The sequence below is a fragment of the Cygnus atratus genome, chromosome 1 (assembly GCF_013377495.2).
Source record: "Cygnus atratus isolate AKBS03 ecotype Queensland, Australia chromosome 1, CAtr_DNAZoo_HiC_assembly, whole genome shotgun sequence".
NCBI lineage: Eukaryota > Metazoa > Chordata > Aves > Anseriformes > Anatidae > Cygnus > Cygnus atratus.
In genome coordinates, this window is record NC_066362.1 from 113,549,653 (window position 1) to 113,569,262 (window position 19,610).

General features: G+C 40.4%; 1 protein-coding gene across 1 annotated transcript; it reads left to right on the top strand.

Moving 5' to 3' along the window:
- Positions 1-532: 532 nt before the first annotated feature.
- On the top strand, positions 533-2,671 carry KCNJ15 (potassium inwardly rectifying channel subfamily J member 15). Its single transcript, XM_035545770.2, has one exon. The coding sequence runs from the start codon at positions 1,544-1,546 to the stop codon at positions 2,669-2,671; it is 1,128 nt and encodes a 375-aa protein (XP_035401663.1). The 5' UTR covers positions 533-1,543.
- The last annotated feature ends 16,939 nt before the right edge of the window (positions 2,672-19,610 follow it).

The window sequence follows — 19,610 nt, forward strand, 5'->3', positions numbered from 1 at the left end:
CACATAAGGAATCTCCTACTGGGATCATTGATACATTCCTTTCTTATAGATACAGATATATATATATACATGGCAATGGCACTTAGATGACAGAAGAGAAATGTTGGTGGTTAAACCAAAATTGGAATGAGCTGCAGGTGTTAATGGGGGTTAAGTTTTATTACCCTTTCCCAGAAAACCTGCAACACTGTGATGGGTATAGTCATAAACAAAAATTCTCTTTAATTAACATAACAGGAAAGGTACTTCAGTGAGCAATCACACTGATGTCCTGGGCTGGCACATGTGTGTAACACAAATATATCTTGTATTTCCTGCAAATTTCTTTTAAGTAGCTATAAGGAAGATGTTCTTTTTTACTTTTTAATATTTTTTTGGTGGTTCAAAAAACCGAATCACTTACTTAAGGAGCTTTTTGAGGAAAACAATGGAACAAAACAATGCTTTTTGTATGACCTGCCAAAGCACAAAGGATGCATGGGATGTTTTTTTTCTTTGTTGCTTTTTTTTTTTTTCAGCAGGAAGTTTTGTTGTTGGAAACGAGTATAACATGCACTGTCCTTGCTCTATGTAACCACTGTCTAGTCCTGCAAGCCAGGTCTTGTTACTTGCCTCATCAAGCTGGCACAAGCACCGTTCTGCTTCACTCTGCGGGCTTTGTTCAGTCCTGAGTGTCCGCACACTTACTCTCCATCCGGACCGATGAACAGTAAACAAACTTCAGGAGTCGGGTGGTCCAATGATTGCTGGGTTCGCGCAGGTCAGGGCCCACAGCTAAGAATGCTGACTTTGTGAATCACCTCCTTTTTTTTCCTTAGACTGCTTAAAGTCAGAGTACTATAGAGTACAAACAGCTTCGAAGCGTTTTTAGGTGTAAATATTCCATTCCAAAACTCAACTTTGATGTGTTCAGGTCTGCTTTGTTTCCCTGTAGATCAGTTGTAGGTTTGCAACAAAGAGCCAGATCCGATTGAGTAAATCACTTGTGGAAGTTAATTGTTCACAGTGAAAGCTGGTCTGGCTCATTTTGCCTCTGTCACAGGAAGAGACAGAGGTGGTGTACTGGATCTGCGTTCTAAACCAAGCACTGACGCGACTTTAATTTTGATCAGATGTCTCTCTTCAGGGCACTAAAGAAAACCTTTGCAGTAGTCAAAAAGAGCCTCTTCTCTAGAGAAACGTAAGGAAAAAAAAAAGTATTTTACAGAAATAAAGTACTAATATAAAATTTCAGCTTGGTCAAATTTCTTTTGCAGGCTATCATAAAATAAACCTACTTCTCCATATTTGGCAGTCACCAGAATCAAAGAATGTTTTGTTTTCTTTTGTTTTCTGGAAAAAAAAAATAATATCAAATTATTTTTAATGTCAGATATTGTATGATGGTAACTTTATATTCCAGCTGTTTTTATTCACTACTGCTGTGTTTAAATTATGTTTGTACCATCAACATTTATAAATGCTTTTCAGAAACAGTTATGTGTTTTGATTTCTTTAAGTAACAGTCTTCTTTTCTTCTCTCCTTAGGACTGAAGCAGTGAGAATGGAAGCCACACAGATTAATATGTCCCGCGTCCCGCTGGTTAATGGAGGCATCGACACTGCACTCAAAGCACACAAACCCCGTGTGATGTCCAAAAGCGGTCACAGCAACGTGCGGATAGACAAAGTTGATGGCATTTACCTACTCTACCTTCAAGATTTGTGGACTACAGTTATAGACATGAAGTGGAGGTACAAACTCACCTTATTTGCTGCTACTTTTGTTATGACCTGGTTCCTTTTCGGAGTTATCTACTATGCCATTGCATTCCTTCATGGCGATTTAGAAATAAACAAGTTCACCCCAAAGAGGGAGCCATGCGTCAAGAATGTAGACTCTCTTACAGGGGCATTCCTCTTCTCTCTGGAGTCACAGACGACCATTGGCTATGGATTTCGTTTCATTACAGAGGAGTGTCCGCATGCCATTTTCTTGCTTGTGGCCCAATTGGTCATCACCACCTTGATTGAAATCTTCATCACAGGTACCTTTCTGGCCAAAATTGCAAGACCTAAAAAAAGGGCAGAGACTATTAAGTTCAGCCACTGTGCTGTCATTACTAAACACAACGGAGAACTTTGCCTGGTGATCAGAGTAGCAAATATGAGGAAGAGCCTTCTGATACAGTGTCAGCTGTCTGGGAAGCTTCTTCAGACATACGAAACCAAAGAAGGGGAGAGAATCCTGCTGAATCAAGCCAGTGTCAAGTTCAATGTTGACTCCTCTTCAGAAAGTCCATTTCTCATTCTGCCTTTAACGTTCTACCATATTTTGGATGAAAGCAGTCCTTTAAGAGATCTCACACCTCAAAATCTTAAGGAGAAGGACTTTGAGCTTGTGGTGCTCCTGAACGCCACAGTGGAGTCCACCAGTGCTGTCTGTCAAAGCAGGACTTCCTACATCCCTGAGGAGATCCACTGGGGTTACGAATTCGTGCCTGTGGTTTCCCTCTCTCCAAATGGAAAGTATGTTGCAGATTTCAGTCAGTTTGAGAAGATTAGGAGAAGCACAGATTCTTCTTTTTATAGTATGGACTCTGAAAAACAAAAATTAGAGGAGAAATACAGGCAGGAGGATCAAAGAGAGAGGGAACTGAGAACAATGTTGTTGCAGCAGAGTAATGTTTGATTGAGTGGACAAACTATCCTGATTAATCCTTTCTGCAAACTGAGAAAGCATTCTTTCTGTGCTTTATGTCTGTTATAAAGCCAGCAGTGAAGTCCTTTTCAGAAAATAGCTTTGGTGTAGAGTAAACCTATCCCTTTGTTTGGATGAGTTGTTAATCAAGTATTTTGTAATTAGTTGGGATTTCTTTGTTCATGATCTTGACTTAGCAAAGTTGGATTTGTATTAAATCTCTGCTTTATACCACCACTAAAAGCAGACACATCACTTTCTGTTTGGAAAGTGAAACTGGATGCACTGTGCTGATTCCTTCAAATATTTATTTGACTTGGTTTTACTGTGAACGCATTCACAGAGACAGCACACCGTACTGCTAAAAGAAAATATGCTCTGTTAAAATATGTATATTTAAAATATGTATATTCTCATACCAGTTATTACCTTTGTGGGAATTTCTGGCATGGAAAATAAGTTGATTGGAGAGACAAACTGTTAACTGTGGGAAAAGCCTGCAGGGAAGTGATAAACTCCTTCTTAAATCTTAAAGGAAGGTGACAGAGTAGTTGTGCTGGGTGGTGGGGAAGGGAGCTCTCTCTCTGTTTCTGCTACACACCACCTGTTTTTTGATCGCTCACTTTTTAAAACCTTGTTAATAGCTGATTTATGTATAATAGCAAAAAAAGGGGAGATGAGGGCAAGCTACACAAAATCATAACAGTAATCAACTGAGGTTAAAGCTGACTTTGAGACACCTTTTTTTTATTCAATGTAAATAGTTTGTAACAGCAGCATAACAATACATTTCTATAGATCGCTTGCTTTGCTATAGATCTTATTTAATTTGGTTAAAAGAAAGCTGTATAATGTCTGTAGACAATATTTACTTTTTCTGGCAACCATAAAGGACAAGCATTCCTTTCATCCATTTCATTTTTGGTCTATTAAAACCATTCCATTAATAAAGGAATTTAATTTGAGCAGCTCCTGATCTCTTTGTGGCACAGGGAGAGGGTGTGGTACCTTGGAGATGTTGAAAGAGCTGAATGCTTGGCATATGCAGCTACATTCAGCACACAAACAAGGAACTCAGCACATCACTACAGTGGTCAGATAAAGGGGAGCAAACCAGGTAGCAGTGGTGTCCATATAACATACCAGTTATGTGTAGGTCGGCTTCTTAATGAGACTTAGATTTTTTTTTTTTTCTGATTTGTACCACTTTGTCAACCTCATGGGTTCTAGTGGATTTACTTCTCTAAAGCTGTGGCAAAGAAAAGCTGTATTAAGCATGATTTTGGGGTCTGAGGTCCATGTCTTGACCTGAGAGCCACCAAGACCTGCAGTGATGAAGGGACTTTTGGTATCATCATACTTATTGGGCCTAGCTTTGCAGCCCTGTATGGCCTGGTGGAATCTACAATACAATATCGTAAACTATAAGTGAATTTAGTTTGATTCCGAAAAAAGCACTCGGCAAGTTGAGTGCAGACCTACCAGTGGCACCAAAACTGAATGCCAAGGAGGGAATGTAGACTGTGGGGGTGTTGGGGGTGTGGGGAGGTGGTGGGAAGAGGTGAGGCTGAATAAGAGGCTTAAAACTCTCCTGTACCTAAATGGTTAGCTGTTTTGTTGTGGTGGTTTTACCGTGCTAGGCAGCTGAACACCACAACCGCTCTCTCACTCCCCCTCCTTAGATGAGGAGGGGAAGAAGTAAAGGAAAGAACAATTCACGGGTTGAGATAAGGATAATTTAATTAAAGGAAAAAAAATAATTATTAAGGAAAGATTATTATTAATCAAACAATTTAACTAAAGGGAAAAAAGGGAAGGGAGAAGGGGGGGGAAGGAGAAAACAAAACAAAACAAGTAAAGGCTATGTGGAAGTGCAGAGGAAAGAAATTACTCTCTACTTCCTACAAATGAGTGATGCTTGACCACGTCCTTGAAGCAGGGCCTCAACGCACATAGCCGGTGTTCGGGAGGACAGACATTTTTGCAACAAGAGCCCACCCCACCCCTCTTCTTCCTTTTTCCACCTTTTATTGCTGAGTGTGACATCATATGGTATGGAATATCCCTTTGGCTGGTGTAGGTCAGCTGCCCTGGTGATGTTTCTTTCTCGCTTATTTGCCCACCCCTTAGGAGGGTTACAGAGAGTCCTGATGCTGTGCCAGCACTGCTCAGCAGCAGACACAACACTGGTGTGATACCACTGCTGTTCTAGCTACAAGTGCAGAGCACAGCACTGTATGGGCTGCTGCAGGGAAAGTTAACATCCCAGCCAGACCCAGCACACTTGTTGTGAGAAGCCAGAGATCCAGGTACTTGCCTGAAGAGAGAGACTTAACCCGTAATCAAAAAGGTTCCCTACCTACTACCATTCAAGTAAGGTTTCTCAAATCATTGTAATTGCAGGGCCTGACTAGCATTTTTGGAATTTCCAGGTGATACTATGCAGTGTTGTCATACAAGTTTTCATTTACAACGATCTATAGAGGATGATAACATTTAAATTATTGATTGTTCATTTTCAATTTTCTTTCATTTTGTCTGATTGCTTGTTTTGATGGCAGGAACTGTGATTATTCAGTGAAGTTTTGTAGTCACTTTGTAGACCTCAGGTTCATGTCCTACAACTCAAAGAACACTTCTCTGGGATGTTCTGAGGTGAAAGTGTGCAGGCGTCTTAACTCTTCTTCTGCCAAATCTTAGACTCCATAGTTCAACAATCAAATATCTACTCTGGTTCTTTCTTATCTAGGTAAGATCATATCACAGGTACACAGTCACTCCAAAAGTCATTCTCTAAACAGTATAATGACTTTAGAACAGATTTCACCAACAACAAGTGAACTGGCTCTTCTCCAGGAGTACGTGATGAACTGAACTGATCCCTTCCCTCCTATTCTATCCCCACCCATGGAAATAGACCTGGCAATTTGTGTCTTCCAGGAGAGCATTCCATCCATTTCAATAACTTTTTTTTTTTTTTTTTTTTGTAATTGCACTTTCTTGGTTATATCTTATATCTTAAAAAAAACTAATGTCTTGAACCCTGCAGTGGACACATTTGTCAAGTCCCAAGGAGCCTGCATATTTCTGGATTGTCATATCTAGGAAGTCCTGTGGCTATCCAGCTGCAGCAATGCAATTGTGTGGGAACTTCTGGGGCAGCCAATTAGAAACCTTAAGACCAGGCTGCTCCAGGCTTAAACAGATACGAAGCAGTAATTTTTTAGGATTTGAACTTTTTACCTAAGCAAGCAGACAGGAACTTATGTACCTGTGTACACCAATCCCAGAGTACAGTTGTTGGGATCACTAATCCGATCCAGTCATTAAGTTATACTGAAGGAAATAGTTATCATAACCAAAAGTGTTGGAAAGAAGTATTACATCGCAGAAGTGATTCTCTCTGAACTTTCAGTCCTACAAAATTGTAATTAAAAAAAAAAAAAGATAATAAAATAAAATAAAATAAAATAAAACAACACACCAGAAATCTTTGATAAAGTGAATCCAACCTTCATCAGGTAGTGAGAGATTGTGCGATAGTATCACATGTATATAGTAGTATACTATATAATGCACTGTCATTCACTCCAACTCCAGAACACAGTCTTACTCTGCAGTGAGCTGTACTTCTCCTTCCTGCTTTCATGTAAGCTTAATTTCCATTGCCCTATCTAAAATTAAGGACAGAGCAGAAACTACCCTGGCACAACATGTTTAGCTGCAGAGTACTGAACTGCCATAGAGAAATGTCATAACGTGGATCTGATATAAATCACCAGCAAAACCGCCACCTCTCACTGCCTGCGGTCAGTTCTTCCAGTTGTGTAAACACCACTGTTGTGATTTACCTCAGCTGAGGACTAAAAGGATGGAGAACCAAAAAGCAAAGCTACCATGGTCATCATAAAGTTACCTTACACATCTGTAAAGACTGTTCTGCCCACTTGGTGATTGAGGGCGTGAGAGCCTTCATGTCTTCTGGCTGCTTGTTTCTATGTCTTCGTGGGTAGAGCAGCCACAGTTCCAGTAGGGCAGATCCTTACAGAGCCAGCAGTAGCATCTTCTCATTACTCTCCCTGTCTCACAAACTGAAGATATTGCTCTGGGATCTGCTGAGTTGGATGATTATGCTAGTTTCTCAAACGTACTAACTCTATAAACAAGTCCAAATTAAACCTGAAATCTAAACTTTCAGGACCTAAAGAAAGTGGTAGAGGCCTATGCTCTGTGTGCCCTAAGAGCATGGGCACTCCCTTCAAGTAAATCCTTCATTCCAGGCACTGTAACTTTTAGAAGAAAATAGTCATGGTAAGTTAAATATATATGTATATTAATTTACTGAGGAATATGATATGTTTATATTTCTTTTGCTCGTGTGTTATCAGTGAAGAGAACAACATTTTTAGAGTCACTTTAATTATTTGAACTTGTACAGACCACATCTGAATGGGAACATATTTCAGCTCATGGGCTGTTTCTGAACTGTTTGCTTTGGCTGTGGCTTCAATACTTCATTGTTCCTTTTTTTTTTTTTTTTTTTCTTTCTTTCTTTCTGTGGAAGTAGGTGATTGAGGACACATAATTTCACTTCTGCTGCTTCCTTGCAATGACTTAGAAAGGAAAGAAATGAACCCCTAGAGACTGCAGGCTGACTATGCCAGAGTCAGATCCACCATTCTTCACAAGTGTTTCATTTCATCTTCCAAAATGATGCCAGTGTTTGTGGAAAGCCAAAAATATGACAGCAGGAGGAGGTGTGGAATAAAGGTCTCTGGAAAAATGTGGTTCTCCAATTATCTGAACAGAGGTAGCAGGGCAAATAACTATTAGGTCTTAAAGATAGAAGTAGGGGAATACAGAATGGAAAAACAGAAAGAAAAGAAACACCAAACACTTATACACAGTCACACTCACCAGTACAACCAAATATTTGCCACTTCTATAGGATAGCAGGTCAAAAAAAAACAAACCAAACCAAACCAAACCAAACCAAGCCAACAAAAAACCCACCTCTCCAATTTGATGAGGTGACACAAGGGACTGGGAAAAGTGAATGCGGGTTTTGTATTTGAACAAACGTTCCTGATGACTTCTGAATGTGTTTGCTCAGTGTTAGTCTGATGACAGCCTGATCTTGCAAGAGAACAGGTAAGACTCTGTGATGACTCTATCAAATCCATAATGGAGGGAAGCTTGAAGAGGCATAGTGTATGCTCTAGCTCTTGCTTACATACACTGGCTGCAAAATGGTCATGTCCCAATCACCCCTGTGTTGCTGGGATTACATAAATAATGGAATGTTTCCCTAACTTGGCTGCTCAGCCTCCAGCAGATACTCTCTGCAAATATTAGGTTACCAGAGCAGAGCCCTTTCAATGCAATAGGTACTGGTTGAACATCCTGTACCTAAATGGTTTGAAAGGGCTTTCGGAGCCCTTCCAGGATGTCATATGTTCTCTCAGCAAAGACTGTTCAGAGCTGTCCTGTCCTGTTAGCACATAGTACACACAGCAAAACAATGTAATTCCACAAGTAGCACAGTGCATGTATGCATTGTGCATCTCCTCATAACAGTAAATTGTACACTGATCGTTGTGCACCTCGCTATACCACATAACTATTAAATTCATTCCTTCTTTACTATCCCCTGTAAATGTTTATCCAGACAAAATATGACATGATAACTGACATTAATGATATTGAGGAGAGGAAAACTCTTTAGGACATGAGATTTATGACTCTGACAGCCACATTGTCATGAATCTTTTGCACGGGACTAAGACTGTGCTGCTCTACCTGCCTGCTCTGCTTCTTTGCTCAGGATCAGCATCCTCAGAACCAACAGCAGAACGGAGCAGTGTGTGGCACTACCGTGGCTCCAGCTGAGATTCAAATGTGTGGCAGGCTCTGATGACACCAAAACCACCACATGGAGTTAAACTGGTGTTAAGATACTGGACTATGGGGGTACAAGATGTGTGCTCTGTTTTGCTGACTTTCATACGCACCAAAAGTGTCTGATGGGGGCATCAACTCGGAGCTGTCTTCAGCCACTATCATTGTATACCTAGTCTTTCTTGGGAAAGCACTAGTCTTGAAGTAAAACACAGTAGTCTGATTTACTCTTTGTTAAAAAGGGACGAGGTATTTGAGGAAAAGATTTAATGGGGTCAAATGACTCCAGTACTCATTAATTGCTTTTGCACTACAAATTGTTCACCTCCCATAGACCTATTTCAATGTCTTCTCCCTTCTCCTGCTCATATTAAGCATCTAATTATCTGGTGCTGGTTAGGATTACAATTATTTATTTTTCCTTTACAACAAAGATATGTACTTGAATCATAAGCAGAGTAAGATTTCACTTAACAGCTGTGGTTAAACAACAATTTTCAAGTTACAGAATTGTTATTCATTCCTTACCCAATGAAATTGGTAAAATGGTCTGTGAAATGTACCCTTCGCTCTGCTCCAAAATAAGAAATATCTCAAAATAAATACCAAAATCCAAGATCTGGAATGAATTAGGTGAATCATGCTAAATGGCCAATCTTGCTTTTTATTGGAAAAAAACAGATTGTTATTTTCAGAAGAAAGTATTGTAAATGCTACCCTGATGGTAGGCAAAGTTTGGAAAGAATATAGTGTCATATATTCATAGCCTATGAAAGATTCTTGTTGCAGGTCAGAGTAGGTTTTCATGTAAAGCTTTAGATATATAGCTGTTTTCCTGTGCAAAACAAAGGTTTAGACAATGTTCATTTCCAAAGTGTGTCTGACTAATATTCTTGTGACAGAATCACTATCTCACTTCAGCCCTGAAACAGAACTGCTAGGCACCCAGGGGAAGTCAGAATGGTTAAGCGTAATTTTAAGTGAGGTCCCCATGGTTCTCCCCCTCTGTCTCTCTCTCTCCTTTCCTCTCTTCTGTGAATTCATTTTGAGAGGATCTATTCTGCAAACCTAGTGCCCAGAAACAGCAGTGAATAATAAACTACATCTCTACCAGCTCTGTATGAACACAAAGCATCTATAAAAGCTGAAGAATTGCGTGCATATTGTGACAGCTTATGGCTGGCAAAAAAAATAGGGAAACATTTACCAAATGACAGGCAAGAAAGAGAGAAACAGATAAACACCTTCTCTAAACATTTAATGCTTCAGAACTGAGACTCACTTTCCTCTTCAAATTAGCTGCATCTAAATGTAAAGCACGCTTTCTTTCTCTCTCTTTTTCTCTTTCTCTTTCTTTCTTATCTCTTTCTTTTTCTTTCTTTTTCTTTCTTTCTTTCTTTCTTTCTTTCTTTTCTTTCTTTCTCTCTCTCTCTTTCCTCTCTTTCTCTTTCTCTTTCTCTTTCTCTTTCTCTTTCTCTTTCTCTTTCTCTTTCTCTTTCTCTTTCTCTCTTTCTCTTTCTCTCTCTCTTTCTCTTTTTCTCTTTCTCGCTTTCTTTCTCTTTCTCTCCTTCTCTCTTTCCCTCTTTCTCTTTCTCTTTCTCGCTTTCTCTCTTGCTTTCTCTCTCGCCTTCTTTCTCACTTTCTTCTTGCTTGCTTGCTTGCTTGCTTTCTTTCTCTTTCTTTCTCTTCCTTCCTTCCTTCCTTCCTTCCTTCCTTCCTTCCTTCCTTCCCTCTTTCCTTCTTCATTTCTCTCTTTCCTTCTTTCATTCTTTCCCCTAGAAAATTGCCCTAAACCATATTTTGACCTATACCTGGATAAATAAAACAGCTGATCTTTTCTCCTTCAAGCAAATTGCTTAAAAGGTAGAACAGCGGCTCAAAATTTATTTGGGGTAATAAGACATTTACAAGCAGTGATCCAGGCAAAAATGGTTGAATCTTTCAGCTGATACTTTGACAAAGTTTAGCAGGCTGCAAAGCATCTAGTTATGAAGCACTGATTGCTTGATCCTGGCAATTATATTTATACTCAACTTGCAGACCCAGGCAGATCTTTAGTTCTGTGAGGAAAAACTAGCTGAATTTATTCCCGGATAGACTGCTCCCAGTTCTACAGAAAAAGAGGGCTTGTCTACACATGGAGGAGTTATTCCAGCACAGTCATTTAACAGCTCCGAGTAACTCAGTCCAGAACGATAGTACACATGGATGCTGGGAGACTGAAATGTGTCTTTCCCTGCATCAACTTAACTGACTTTCATGACTGCTTCCACCAGAAAGCAAAAAGAAATAATCGCATTGCCACATGACTTACTCAATTTTACCACTCTCCCATTTTAAATTTACAGCTTCTCTTATTCCAGATGCATTTATTCTCATGTGCAGACAAGTCCCAGACTGTGAGGAATGGCTCCAGTTTCACTCATGGAAGTAGTTCTTCCCAGGAATTCTTTCTGGGTGTTAATGTCACTGAAATCCAGAGGCCAAATTCTTGGCTCCATAGTTTCCCTTTCTGCAGCATTCTGGCGTTGCAAAGAGGCCATAGAGCTGATCCAAGAAGCCAGCTGAACCTTTTCTCTGGCACAGAGAGGAGCATCATGAAGACCAGGCTATTTCCACTGGAAAAATGAGTCTCATTTTGTTCAAGAAATGAATGAGCTGTAATGAAATTTTACAACCCCCATAATAAGCCCATTATCGAGATTGTGACAAAACATGAAAAAGCTTTAAACTTCCAGTAGTTTCATGCTAACCCGCAAGAACTCTGGCCAGCTCTAATTCTGTTTTGCAATGATAAGTTGGTGTCAGATTCAGGTTTGTTTAAACATTATACTTATAACCGTAAATTTAAATTTTTAACTGGAATTTGAACTTAGATTTCATTGCTAATCCATGATCAGTTATAGAACTGTTGTTTCACAAGTCCATCTGTGGGTTTTCATATTCTGAAAGGGTCTATTTTAAACCTGCAATCTGATATCAACATCCCATTACCAAGTATCCATCTCATACCTGTATACAGTTGCTGAATAGTAGTGGCTACCTATTTTGCTTTTGCTCTGCTTTAGAGAAGGAGGTTGTTTAGTTCCTTATTAAAACATCCAGCATGATCTACTGTCATTCTTCTCTGTAGCTGGGAAACTGAGGTGCAGAATAGCAAAATTGAAAGGGTAACCCAGAATGCCAGTACCAGGTGTGGAAGATGGAGACTTGAGTTTTAGTTAGTTCAGGCTGAAAATCAGTTTCAATTGCAGTTCAGGCTGCAATTAGGTCACATTAGGTATGTAAATCTTTTTAATAGATTTGATGCTCCCTGAGACATAACATATGTCAGATTTTCTATCATATCCTCTTATCACCCAGGAGACAGTTGAAGTTCACACTGATGTTCATCCATCAAGATAAACACCACTGTTACCAGCAATTTTTTTATTCTCCACAGTTCTTTTGATCAGACTGTGCTGCCACTCATGTCTATTAGCATACCCTCTCTTGTCATTTTTCTGTATGTCTACTCAGTCTCTCTCTCTCCTTGGCTTATTTCTCTCACACATATTTGTTGTGCTGAGATGGACAAATAAAAACCATCTTTTCCCTCAGCCTGCCAATAGGGCAGGTGGACTGCAGGTGCTGAGGCTTGTGGCTTGGTCTCCAGGACTAGAACAAGCCACCCAGTGATGTATCCTGAACTTGTCCAGAGATGTGATCTGAGGTGCTCCACCAAGTCACTGGGAAGCAGAACCTGTGATGCACTTTGTGCTTCATTGGACTCCCTCTGCATTTCTTCAGTTATGTGATGTTTGGAGTCATTGCATGGCTCACATGTACCTTCCCCACCCAGGTTTGACAGTATTTGACAAGAGCAAGCTCTGCAACTAAACACTACTAACCCATGGTTAAAATGCATGATCATGCTCTCTGTCATTCTTCTCCTGCCTAACTTCTGCCAGAGAGCTTTCTTAGGAAAATTATGTTCACAGCTAGGGTTAGAGAACAGACAGCTGGTGCAGGGCAAGGATATGTAAGCCTATAACCATATCTTTTCCAGTGAAGCTTCATCTAAAACAGCCTCAATTTTCAGGCAGCTACTACAGAGCAACGTGCCGAGGTGATGGGATAAAATTCTGGAAGGAATTAAACTGCAAGCAAACAGAGAGAGACACTATGTGGAAATATTCTAAATGTGAAGACAACAGCTCCGAATGCAGCCCTGGGATACAGAAATAGAGTACTCACTGCTAGGGATGCATTGCCAGTCCTGCTCCTGGGTCAGTACGTGTCATGACACTGAATGTGTATGTACATGGTGCTCTGCAGTATAACTAATCCAATTGGCAAAACACATGGTACATCAGGCATGATTCAAAGTCCCTTGAAGTCAAGGGCCATTTCCATTGACTTGAAAGGACTCTGGATCTGCACTGAAGGGATGGCAAGCCAAGCTCACTGCTGGAACAAATGATGACAACACCATGGAAGCCAATGTAACTCTGTTTGCTTGTGCCAAATGTGAATCTGGCCTATAAACTTTGTTCTGCAAGGATCAGAGGCTGCATAATTCATTCAGTAGTTCAGAATGTAAATTAAATTTTCATGGCCATCAGCATATCGGCCATATTATGCCTCCAATTACATTTTGACTATGTAAGATTGTTCTTTTCCACAATCATTTATTTAAATGTTCCCTCTTTGCCGTTGTTGAAGCAGTCATGGTTTGCTTACATGTTCAGCCTCCTTATCTAAAATGCCGCTTAATCTTTGAAGCCTTCCTTTTCACACAGTAGCAATATAATAAAATTGATTGTATGATTACGAGTCTGGTTCTCATTTACTACAGTGCTGATAGAGGAGAAATGAAATCACATGAATTGTAAAAGAGCAGGGCGGAAACAGCTTTGGACATTACTAGTTCTAGTAAATGTAGCAGTGATTTTGAGCTGGCTCAATACTGACCAGTTTCAGTTCAGACATTTGAATTCAGAGGAGACCTACAAAGCATTACATTTTGTCTTCTATCTTCTAGAAGGCTTGGTGATAAATCCCTTGCTCGGTTATTCAAGCAAGCAAGACATGTGGGCTGTAATGACATTTATGATTGCAAGATCACACAGACAAAAATAATATATAGGGAGAGCATTATATAGAAGGACTTTTTTTTTTTTGATTTGTGAGTCCCTAGAATGACTGATTTTATTTTATTTTATTTTATTTTATTTTATTTTATTTTATTTTATTTTATTTTTCTGGATTTGTTCATACTAACAACCTGACAAATAGCCATCGTGTGGATTGTGGCAAATGTAATGCTCCACAGATTTCCATCCCTTTTTGGCCAGCGGAATGAAAAGCCTTAATCCAGATAACAGATGTCAAGTGGGTTAGAGCTTTTTATGAATGCATAAAACATATATGAAAAAAATATACATTACTTGTTGGAAAAGGGAGGTAGTGAGTGGATTCAGAGCCCCAAAAGCACTTACAGGCCTTTTGTTAATATCAGTCTGGGCAGAAGGAATTTTTTGATAGTGGAGAAAAAAGGCATTTACGGGGAAGCAAATGAATATTTCACTATTTCATTCCTGTTTGTTAATTATAAACACCACCAGTGACCAACGAGGAGGAAAAACGCTATTAAAAATGACTATTACACCTGCTCCCCAGTTCAGTCTGGATATTTCTTCCCCTTTAGGCAGACAGCAGCCCCATAAATAGTTAATCTGGCATTTGGCAAATCTGAGGGATCTGTGGTGGTGGAAGGAACAAGTTAGTGATGGGTGGAAATCTCTAATAATATTAATAAAAAGGTAGCCCAATTACTTTTTGTAAATGTGATCATTAGCATACTGGTAACAATTTAACAGCTGTATAAGGAGCTATGCTAGAGTGATTAAGTTTAATTAACACAGTCATTTATCAGACAGAAATGATTCAGCCTGGTGATTTCTCATTCATGCCTTCATGAAGGGGAATATGTATGCTCCAGTGTGGTTTTGCATCATTTCCTGTACTTCCCATTGTTTGAACAGGAACAAAGCCTTGATTTTGTTCTGCGTATTGTAGTGCTTGGAACAGAGTTAGATAAAATGTCAGAGCTATAAATGCTTACCTTTCAAAAATAGAAATGCTTTTGGACTATAAGAGTATTCATGATTACATTTGTCATAATATCAGTCTATCCTGAAAAGGTTTTGGATCTGGGAGACTTATAAATCATGATAAAATCTGGCTCACCTGTGTGGTGAAGAGTGCTGTTAATATCTCTGAGCCCCGTGAGGTGGGCACTGTAGGTTGTGTGATGGTCACTTGTTCAGGAGCACAAAGCACAAGAACAAATGGGTGGGGGTTGTTCAGACATTGTACTGAATGTTAAATGTAATTTTAGTGTGCTCTTCAACGTGGATGTTTAGTCTCCCCAAATACAAGTTGAGGCTATAGTAGTGACTTAATCCTGTCTGCAGTCTTCTGCTGAGTAATGTCCATGGGTGACATAAGCCCTCCAAGCACATTTTGGCCTGTGTGGCCTGCTGGCTAGGTGCACATGTGAGCTCTTGCTGCTGGCCCTCCATTTCACAACCCAGTGATTCCATTAAACAGCCAATTCAAGCCTTTACCTCTTCAACCACAATCAGCTTTCTCCTAGTCTTGTTATTTTGCTCCAACGGCAAGCATTACATCATATAGGCTTTGACAACACCAGCAATCAGTTTTCAGGCTCAGTGTAGCCCTCACAAGCCTTGCTAACAGTGATTTAATGAGACCAGTGAAGTCTCATCTGTTTAAGAAAAGCCCCCCAAGCATGGAGTGGCATTGGGAAATATCTTTCGTGCCTGTGACCAGTCAGTTGGAATTTCTGATCTGCAGCTTCCCCACAGCTGCAGACACCCCTCCAAAATGGGTCTGTCTTGAGGTATTTATAACGTGTCTGTCACCAGGGTAGCCAAGCGCCACATGGAAACACGGCACCCAGGTTTGCAGCTGATGCAGCTCGTCATTGCTCTGTTTCTCTTCCAGGTTCCCAACCCTGGCATGCCTCCCACGGCATCCTCTCCAACAGAGCTTTTTAGAAAAGCTCATTCCTCCAAAAACTTCTTAACAGGATCTGTGCATATGCCTGGCACCTGCCCTGTACTGCAGCATCCCCTCCAGAGAGGAGGCTTATAGACAGGACTTTAAGTTTTCTGATCTAGAGTTTTGGCTACAGACTTCTGATGCTACACTGAAGAGACACTTAGTGGTACTTACTCAGCCATTTAGCTGAATAGTGTTTACACTAGCTCTCCTGACTCCTTCTGAATTACCTTTCAGCGTTTAGTGTCCCTAAAACTACTGAGCTTGGCAGGTGAATGCAGCAAGGATCCCAAGCCAGTGTAGAGTATTGCACTTGGTCTTATAAAGTCATGAACTTTTTCCTTCTCTAATCTCCTTTCCAACCAATTTTGAAGGTACTTCAACCTGAGCTAACTATCTAATAACCTGATCAACCATTTCCTTTTTTCTTTTGCTTTTCTTTCTCTTTTTCCTGTTTCTTTTTCAGTTTTCATGCCTTCCTTGTGTTCTGCCCAGTATTTACATGAAGGGGAGGAATCTTATCTGAAAGATGAAGTTTCTGCTCTTCAAAGTAAATATGCAGCTTGGACTGCTAGTAAATTATCTGTAAAGTAGCTGATAAAGGAAAATCACTCCCAAGCAGTTCTGGTCTGATCCAGACCTGAAGCCAAGGTAAAAACCCAGGACTCCAGAAAGCAGCCAAGGAATTCTAACATTTGTGCTCTCTAAGTACAATATATATCTGAAGCAGTTGCTAGGCAAACTTGCCTGGTGCTTCGCAAACTAGTTCCACTGCTGGTTTTTTTCATGTCTGAAGTTTGACAATTTTGCAAAATAGGTTCAGGAAAAAACAGTCTAAGTGGCATTTGGGTTGCAAACAGCTGAGGATTCATGGGGTAACAGGCATTCCTGGGCAGGGAGGCAGCCCTGTGCCCACGTAACCAGTCACACAGCCCACCAAGTAGGAATCAACTATACTTGCTGATTTTAGGGTGTTGGCTAAGCTTTTTGTGTGGGCCCTCTGAATAAACCAGAGCTTTTATCCACTTTGAATAGTTTGTTGCACTTTGGCGGATGCTCACAGGGCAAATTCTTCTAGAGAAGGACAATACGAAGGATGGGAATCTCAAACAGAAATTTCTAATAGTCCCTTTCTTTTTTCCCCCATAAGCTTTGAGGTCTGGAGAAAACAGGTCTTCAATGGCCTAGCAGCAGCCCACCTAGTGCTCTCTGCTAGCTCTGCCTCTTGCACATTTGCTGAACCCTGTAGTTTCAGGAGGTTAGAGACACAGAGCCAGATTCTGCCATTGATTTCCCATGTTTTCCCTAGAGAGCAGCCTCATTGGCTTCCAAGGTATTACCCACAAAGAAAATAACTATTTCCACTCATCTGGCCCTCAATAGCCTTGTTTCGTGCTTGTTTTGCCCACACTCAGCTCCACAGAGACTATCACAAACCATGGAAAATTCCAAAATTTGCCTTTAGAATTCCTGAGTGTTTTGAACGGGTGAGGGGGCTGAGTCTGTGTCCAGATTAAGTTTAGATTTGGTTTGTGGCTCAAAGCTGACCCAGAAACAGAGTTCATGTTCATACATGAGAAGTAGAAAACTCATGGAGATGTCTGATGATTCTTGCCCATACAGCTGCTGTCCTGGGATTTGGGGCATATGTGAAGCAGAACACAGATCCTGCAGGACTCAGAGTATCCCCTTTACATCCACTGATTTCTATGGTATGACCAGCAAACCTTGAAGTCAAGCCCTAAATCCAGACTTTGCAAGCCTTATGATTTTCTTATTCTGATGCTGAACAGTATCCACTGTAACAGGTTTGCTTGTGGGGATCAAAGCCCTTGATATTCAAAAGATACTGTGATTTCTAGCCTCCATGCAATGTCTAGACAATGCCCCAGTACTAGGCTAAGGGGCTTGTGCCAGCTGGCAGATTTGTACCATAAATACTCATTGCTGCTTACTCTTAGAGCTTGATTTTGCACTAGCAGGCTAAATAGGTAATGCTTATCACCTCTCAGGGTTTTTTATTCAATACTGGAATATTATTCAATTTATTCAATATTATTCAATTTATTCAATATTGAAATAATTATTCAATTCCTCCTTCTCTAGCATCCTACAACACTACATCTGACAGCACACTCAAAAAGAAGATGGGGTCTTGAAAACTACCTGGGGTGGCAACTCTCATATAGAAGAAATGCACTTTTTGGCAGGAACAATAAGACCTGCCCACAGACCAGCAGCGTCAGATGAAATATGCGTCAGATCTTTCTTGCTGATGTGCTCCAGTATTGCTAGAAACAATTTTGTTTGCTCTTTTATCTGTGCAGCACACCACACCAGTTTTCCATTCATTCCATTGCTGATCCAAAAGGGACATAAGCCAAAACTTTCACTTCTCCAGTATTTGTTAAAGCACAGGCATTTTTTTTGGAGGCTGAGTATATAATTGTTTAAAGTCTTAAATGAGATTCCTGTGCTGCCAAAGATATCCATTCAGAAACCATGAATCAGGCCACTACAGATCTTAAGAGTGGCATAAACATCATGAGACATTAAAAAAAAAAAAGGGAGGGGGGGAATTATGTATTTTATTTCTTTTTCTTCTTCCTTGCTTTCTTGGTTGCTTGCTCTTGTTCTTACTCTCACTCTCACTCCCCCACATCTCTCCATCTCTCTTCAGAATTAATATTTTAAAGCTTTTCTTTGGACCACTGGAAGTAGAGAAACTTGTTTTTCAGTGAAAGCTGAGACTTCACTATAATCACTTGACTGTAGGACGTGAGGTTTTCAGAAGAGCTCAGATACTGGGACATTTTTAGTGTTAAAAGAACTTACCACGCTGACCTACCATAGGAGCTCAGATTACCAAGCAAACTAGCAGTTTCCACAGACACAGGAGTTCAGCTACATGACATTTACTTCACATCCTTTTAGTTTGTAACTGGAGACATCAATTTCATGGCTACCTTTATTACTATTTATTGTCTGTATGAGAGCATCATCTACAGGCCCTGACCAAACCCTAGATACTCATTCAGACTATGAGAAACAGTCATTATCCTCAGAAGCTACAGTCTTAAAGGACAAGATGCACAAAGGGAGGAAGAAATGAGAGATTATCTTTCCCTCCCCCATGCACAGCCAGACACTGTGCAGCACAGCAAGATGAAGCGACTTTCCCACGCTATCTCAGGAAGTCTGTGGCAGAGCTCAACACTGAACCAAGACACTGATTTCCAGGCAACTGCTTTAATCGCAAAACCTTCCTTTCAACCAAGAGCCAAAAAACGAGAGCAGTGGCACTCAGAGAGTCACCCAAAGCGACCTGACACCAGGTGAGCTGCCAGGTGGCTCTGATCTGTCTCTCACCTGGGCACACAGAGCCCAGCAGGTGAGTTGTGACCTGAAGGTGACTTCAGGACTTGTCCTGACACACAACACAGGGATGTACCACCAGTGCCGATGAGCAGAACAAACTGCAGGGCTCAGTAGCCCTCTGCCTCCAAAGGTCTCTCTGCAATGCCTGGGACATCAGCCAGTTGTGGCTCTTGAGTGACTTGTTTTGGTTCAGGAGGAACAAAAAACGTGAACAGCTTTGCCTACTGCAGCTTGACGGGAACAAAGGAACAAAGTATGCTGTTCTTGAAAGTCAACACATTATGGCGAAATATCTCAGAGCTGGCAGGAATATTACTTTGATTAAAAACAAAAATGATTTGCCAGTAAACTTCCTGTATTTTAAGGAATTCCTATGACCTTATCAGAATCCAGGCCGGGGGTGCTTAATCACTTTCCACATACTTGGTTAAACTATCTAATGTAAATAAATTTTATGACTCCCAACTATGTATTATTAGCTAATAAACTTAATGACTTTATGAAGGTTGTTAAGAAGGACTACATAAACTGTATCAGGGTTCAGGAACAAATATTATATATTTTAATTTTAAGGGATCTGTGGAAA

What these genes read in the sequence shown, in the direction of transcription:
- KCNJ15 (XM_035545770.2), top strand. Translation starts at nt 1,544, where the DNA reads ATGGAAGCCACACAGATTAATATGTCCCGCGTCCCGCTGGTTAATGGA.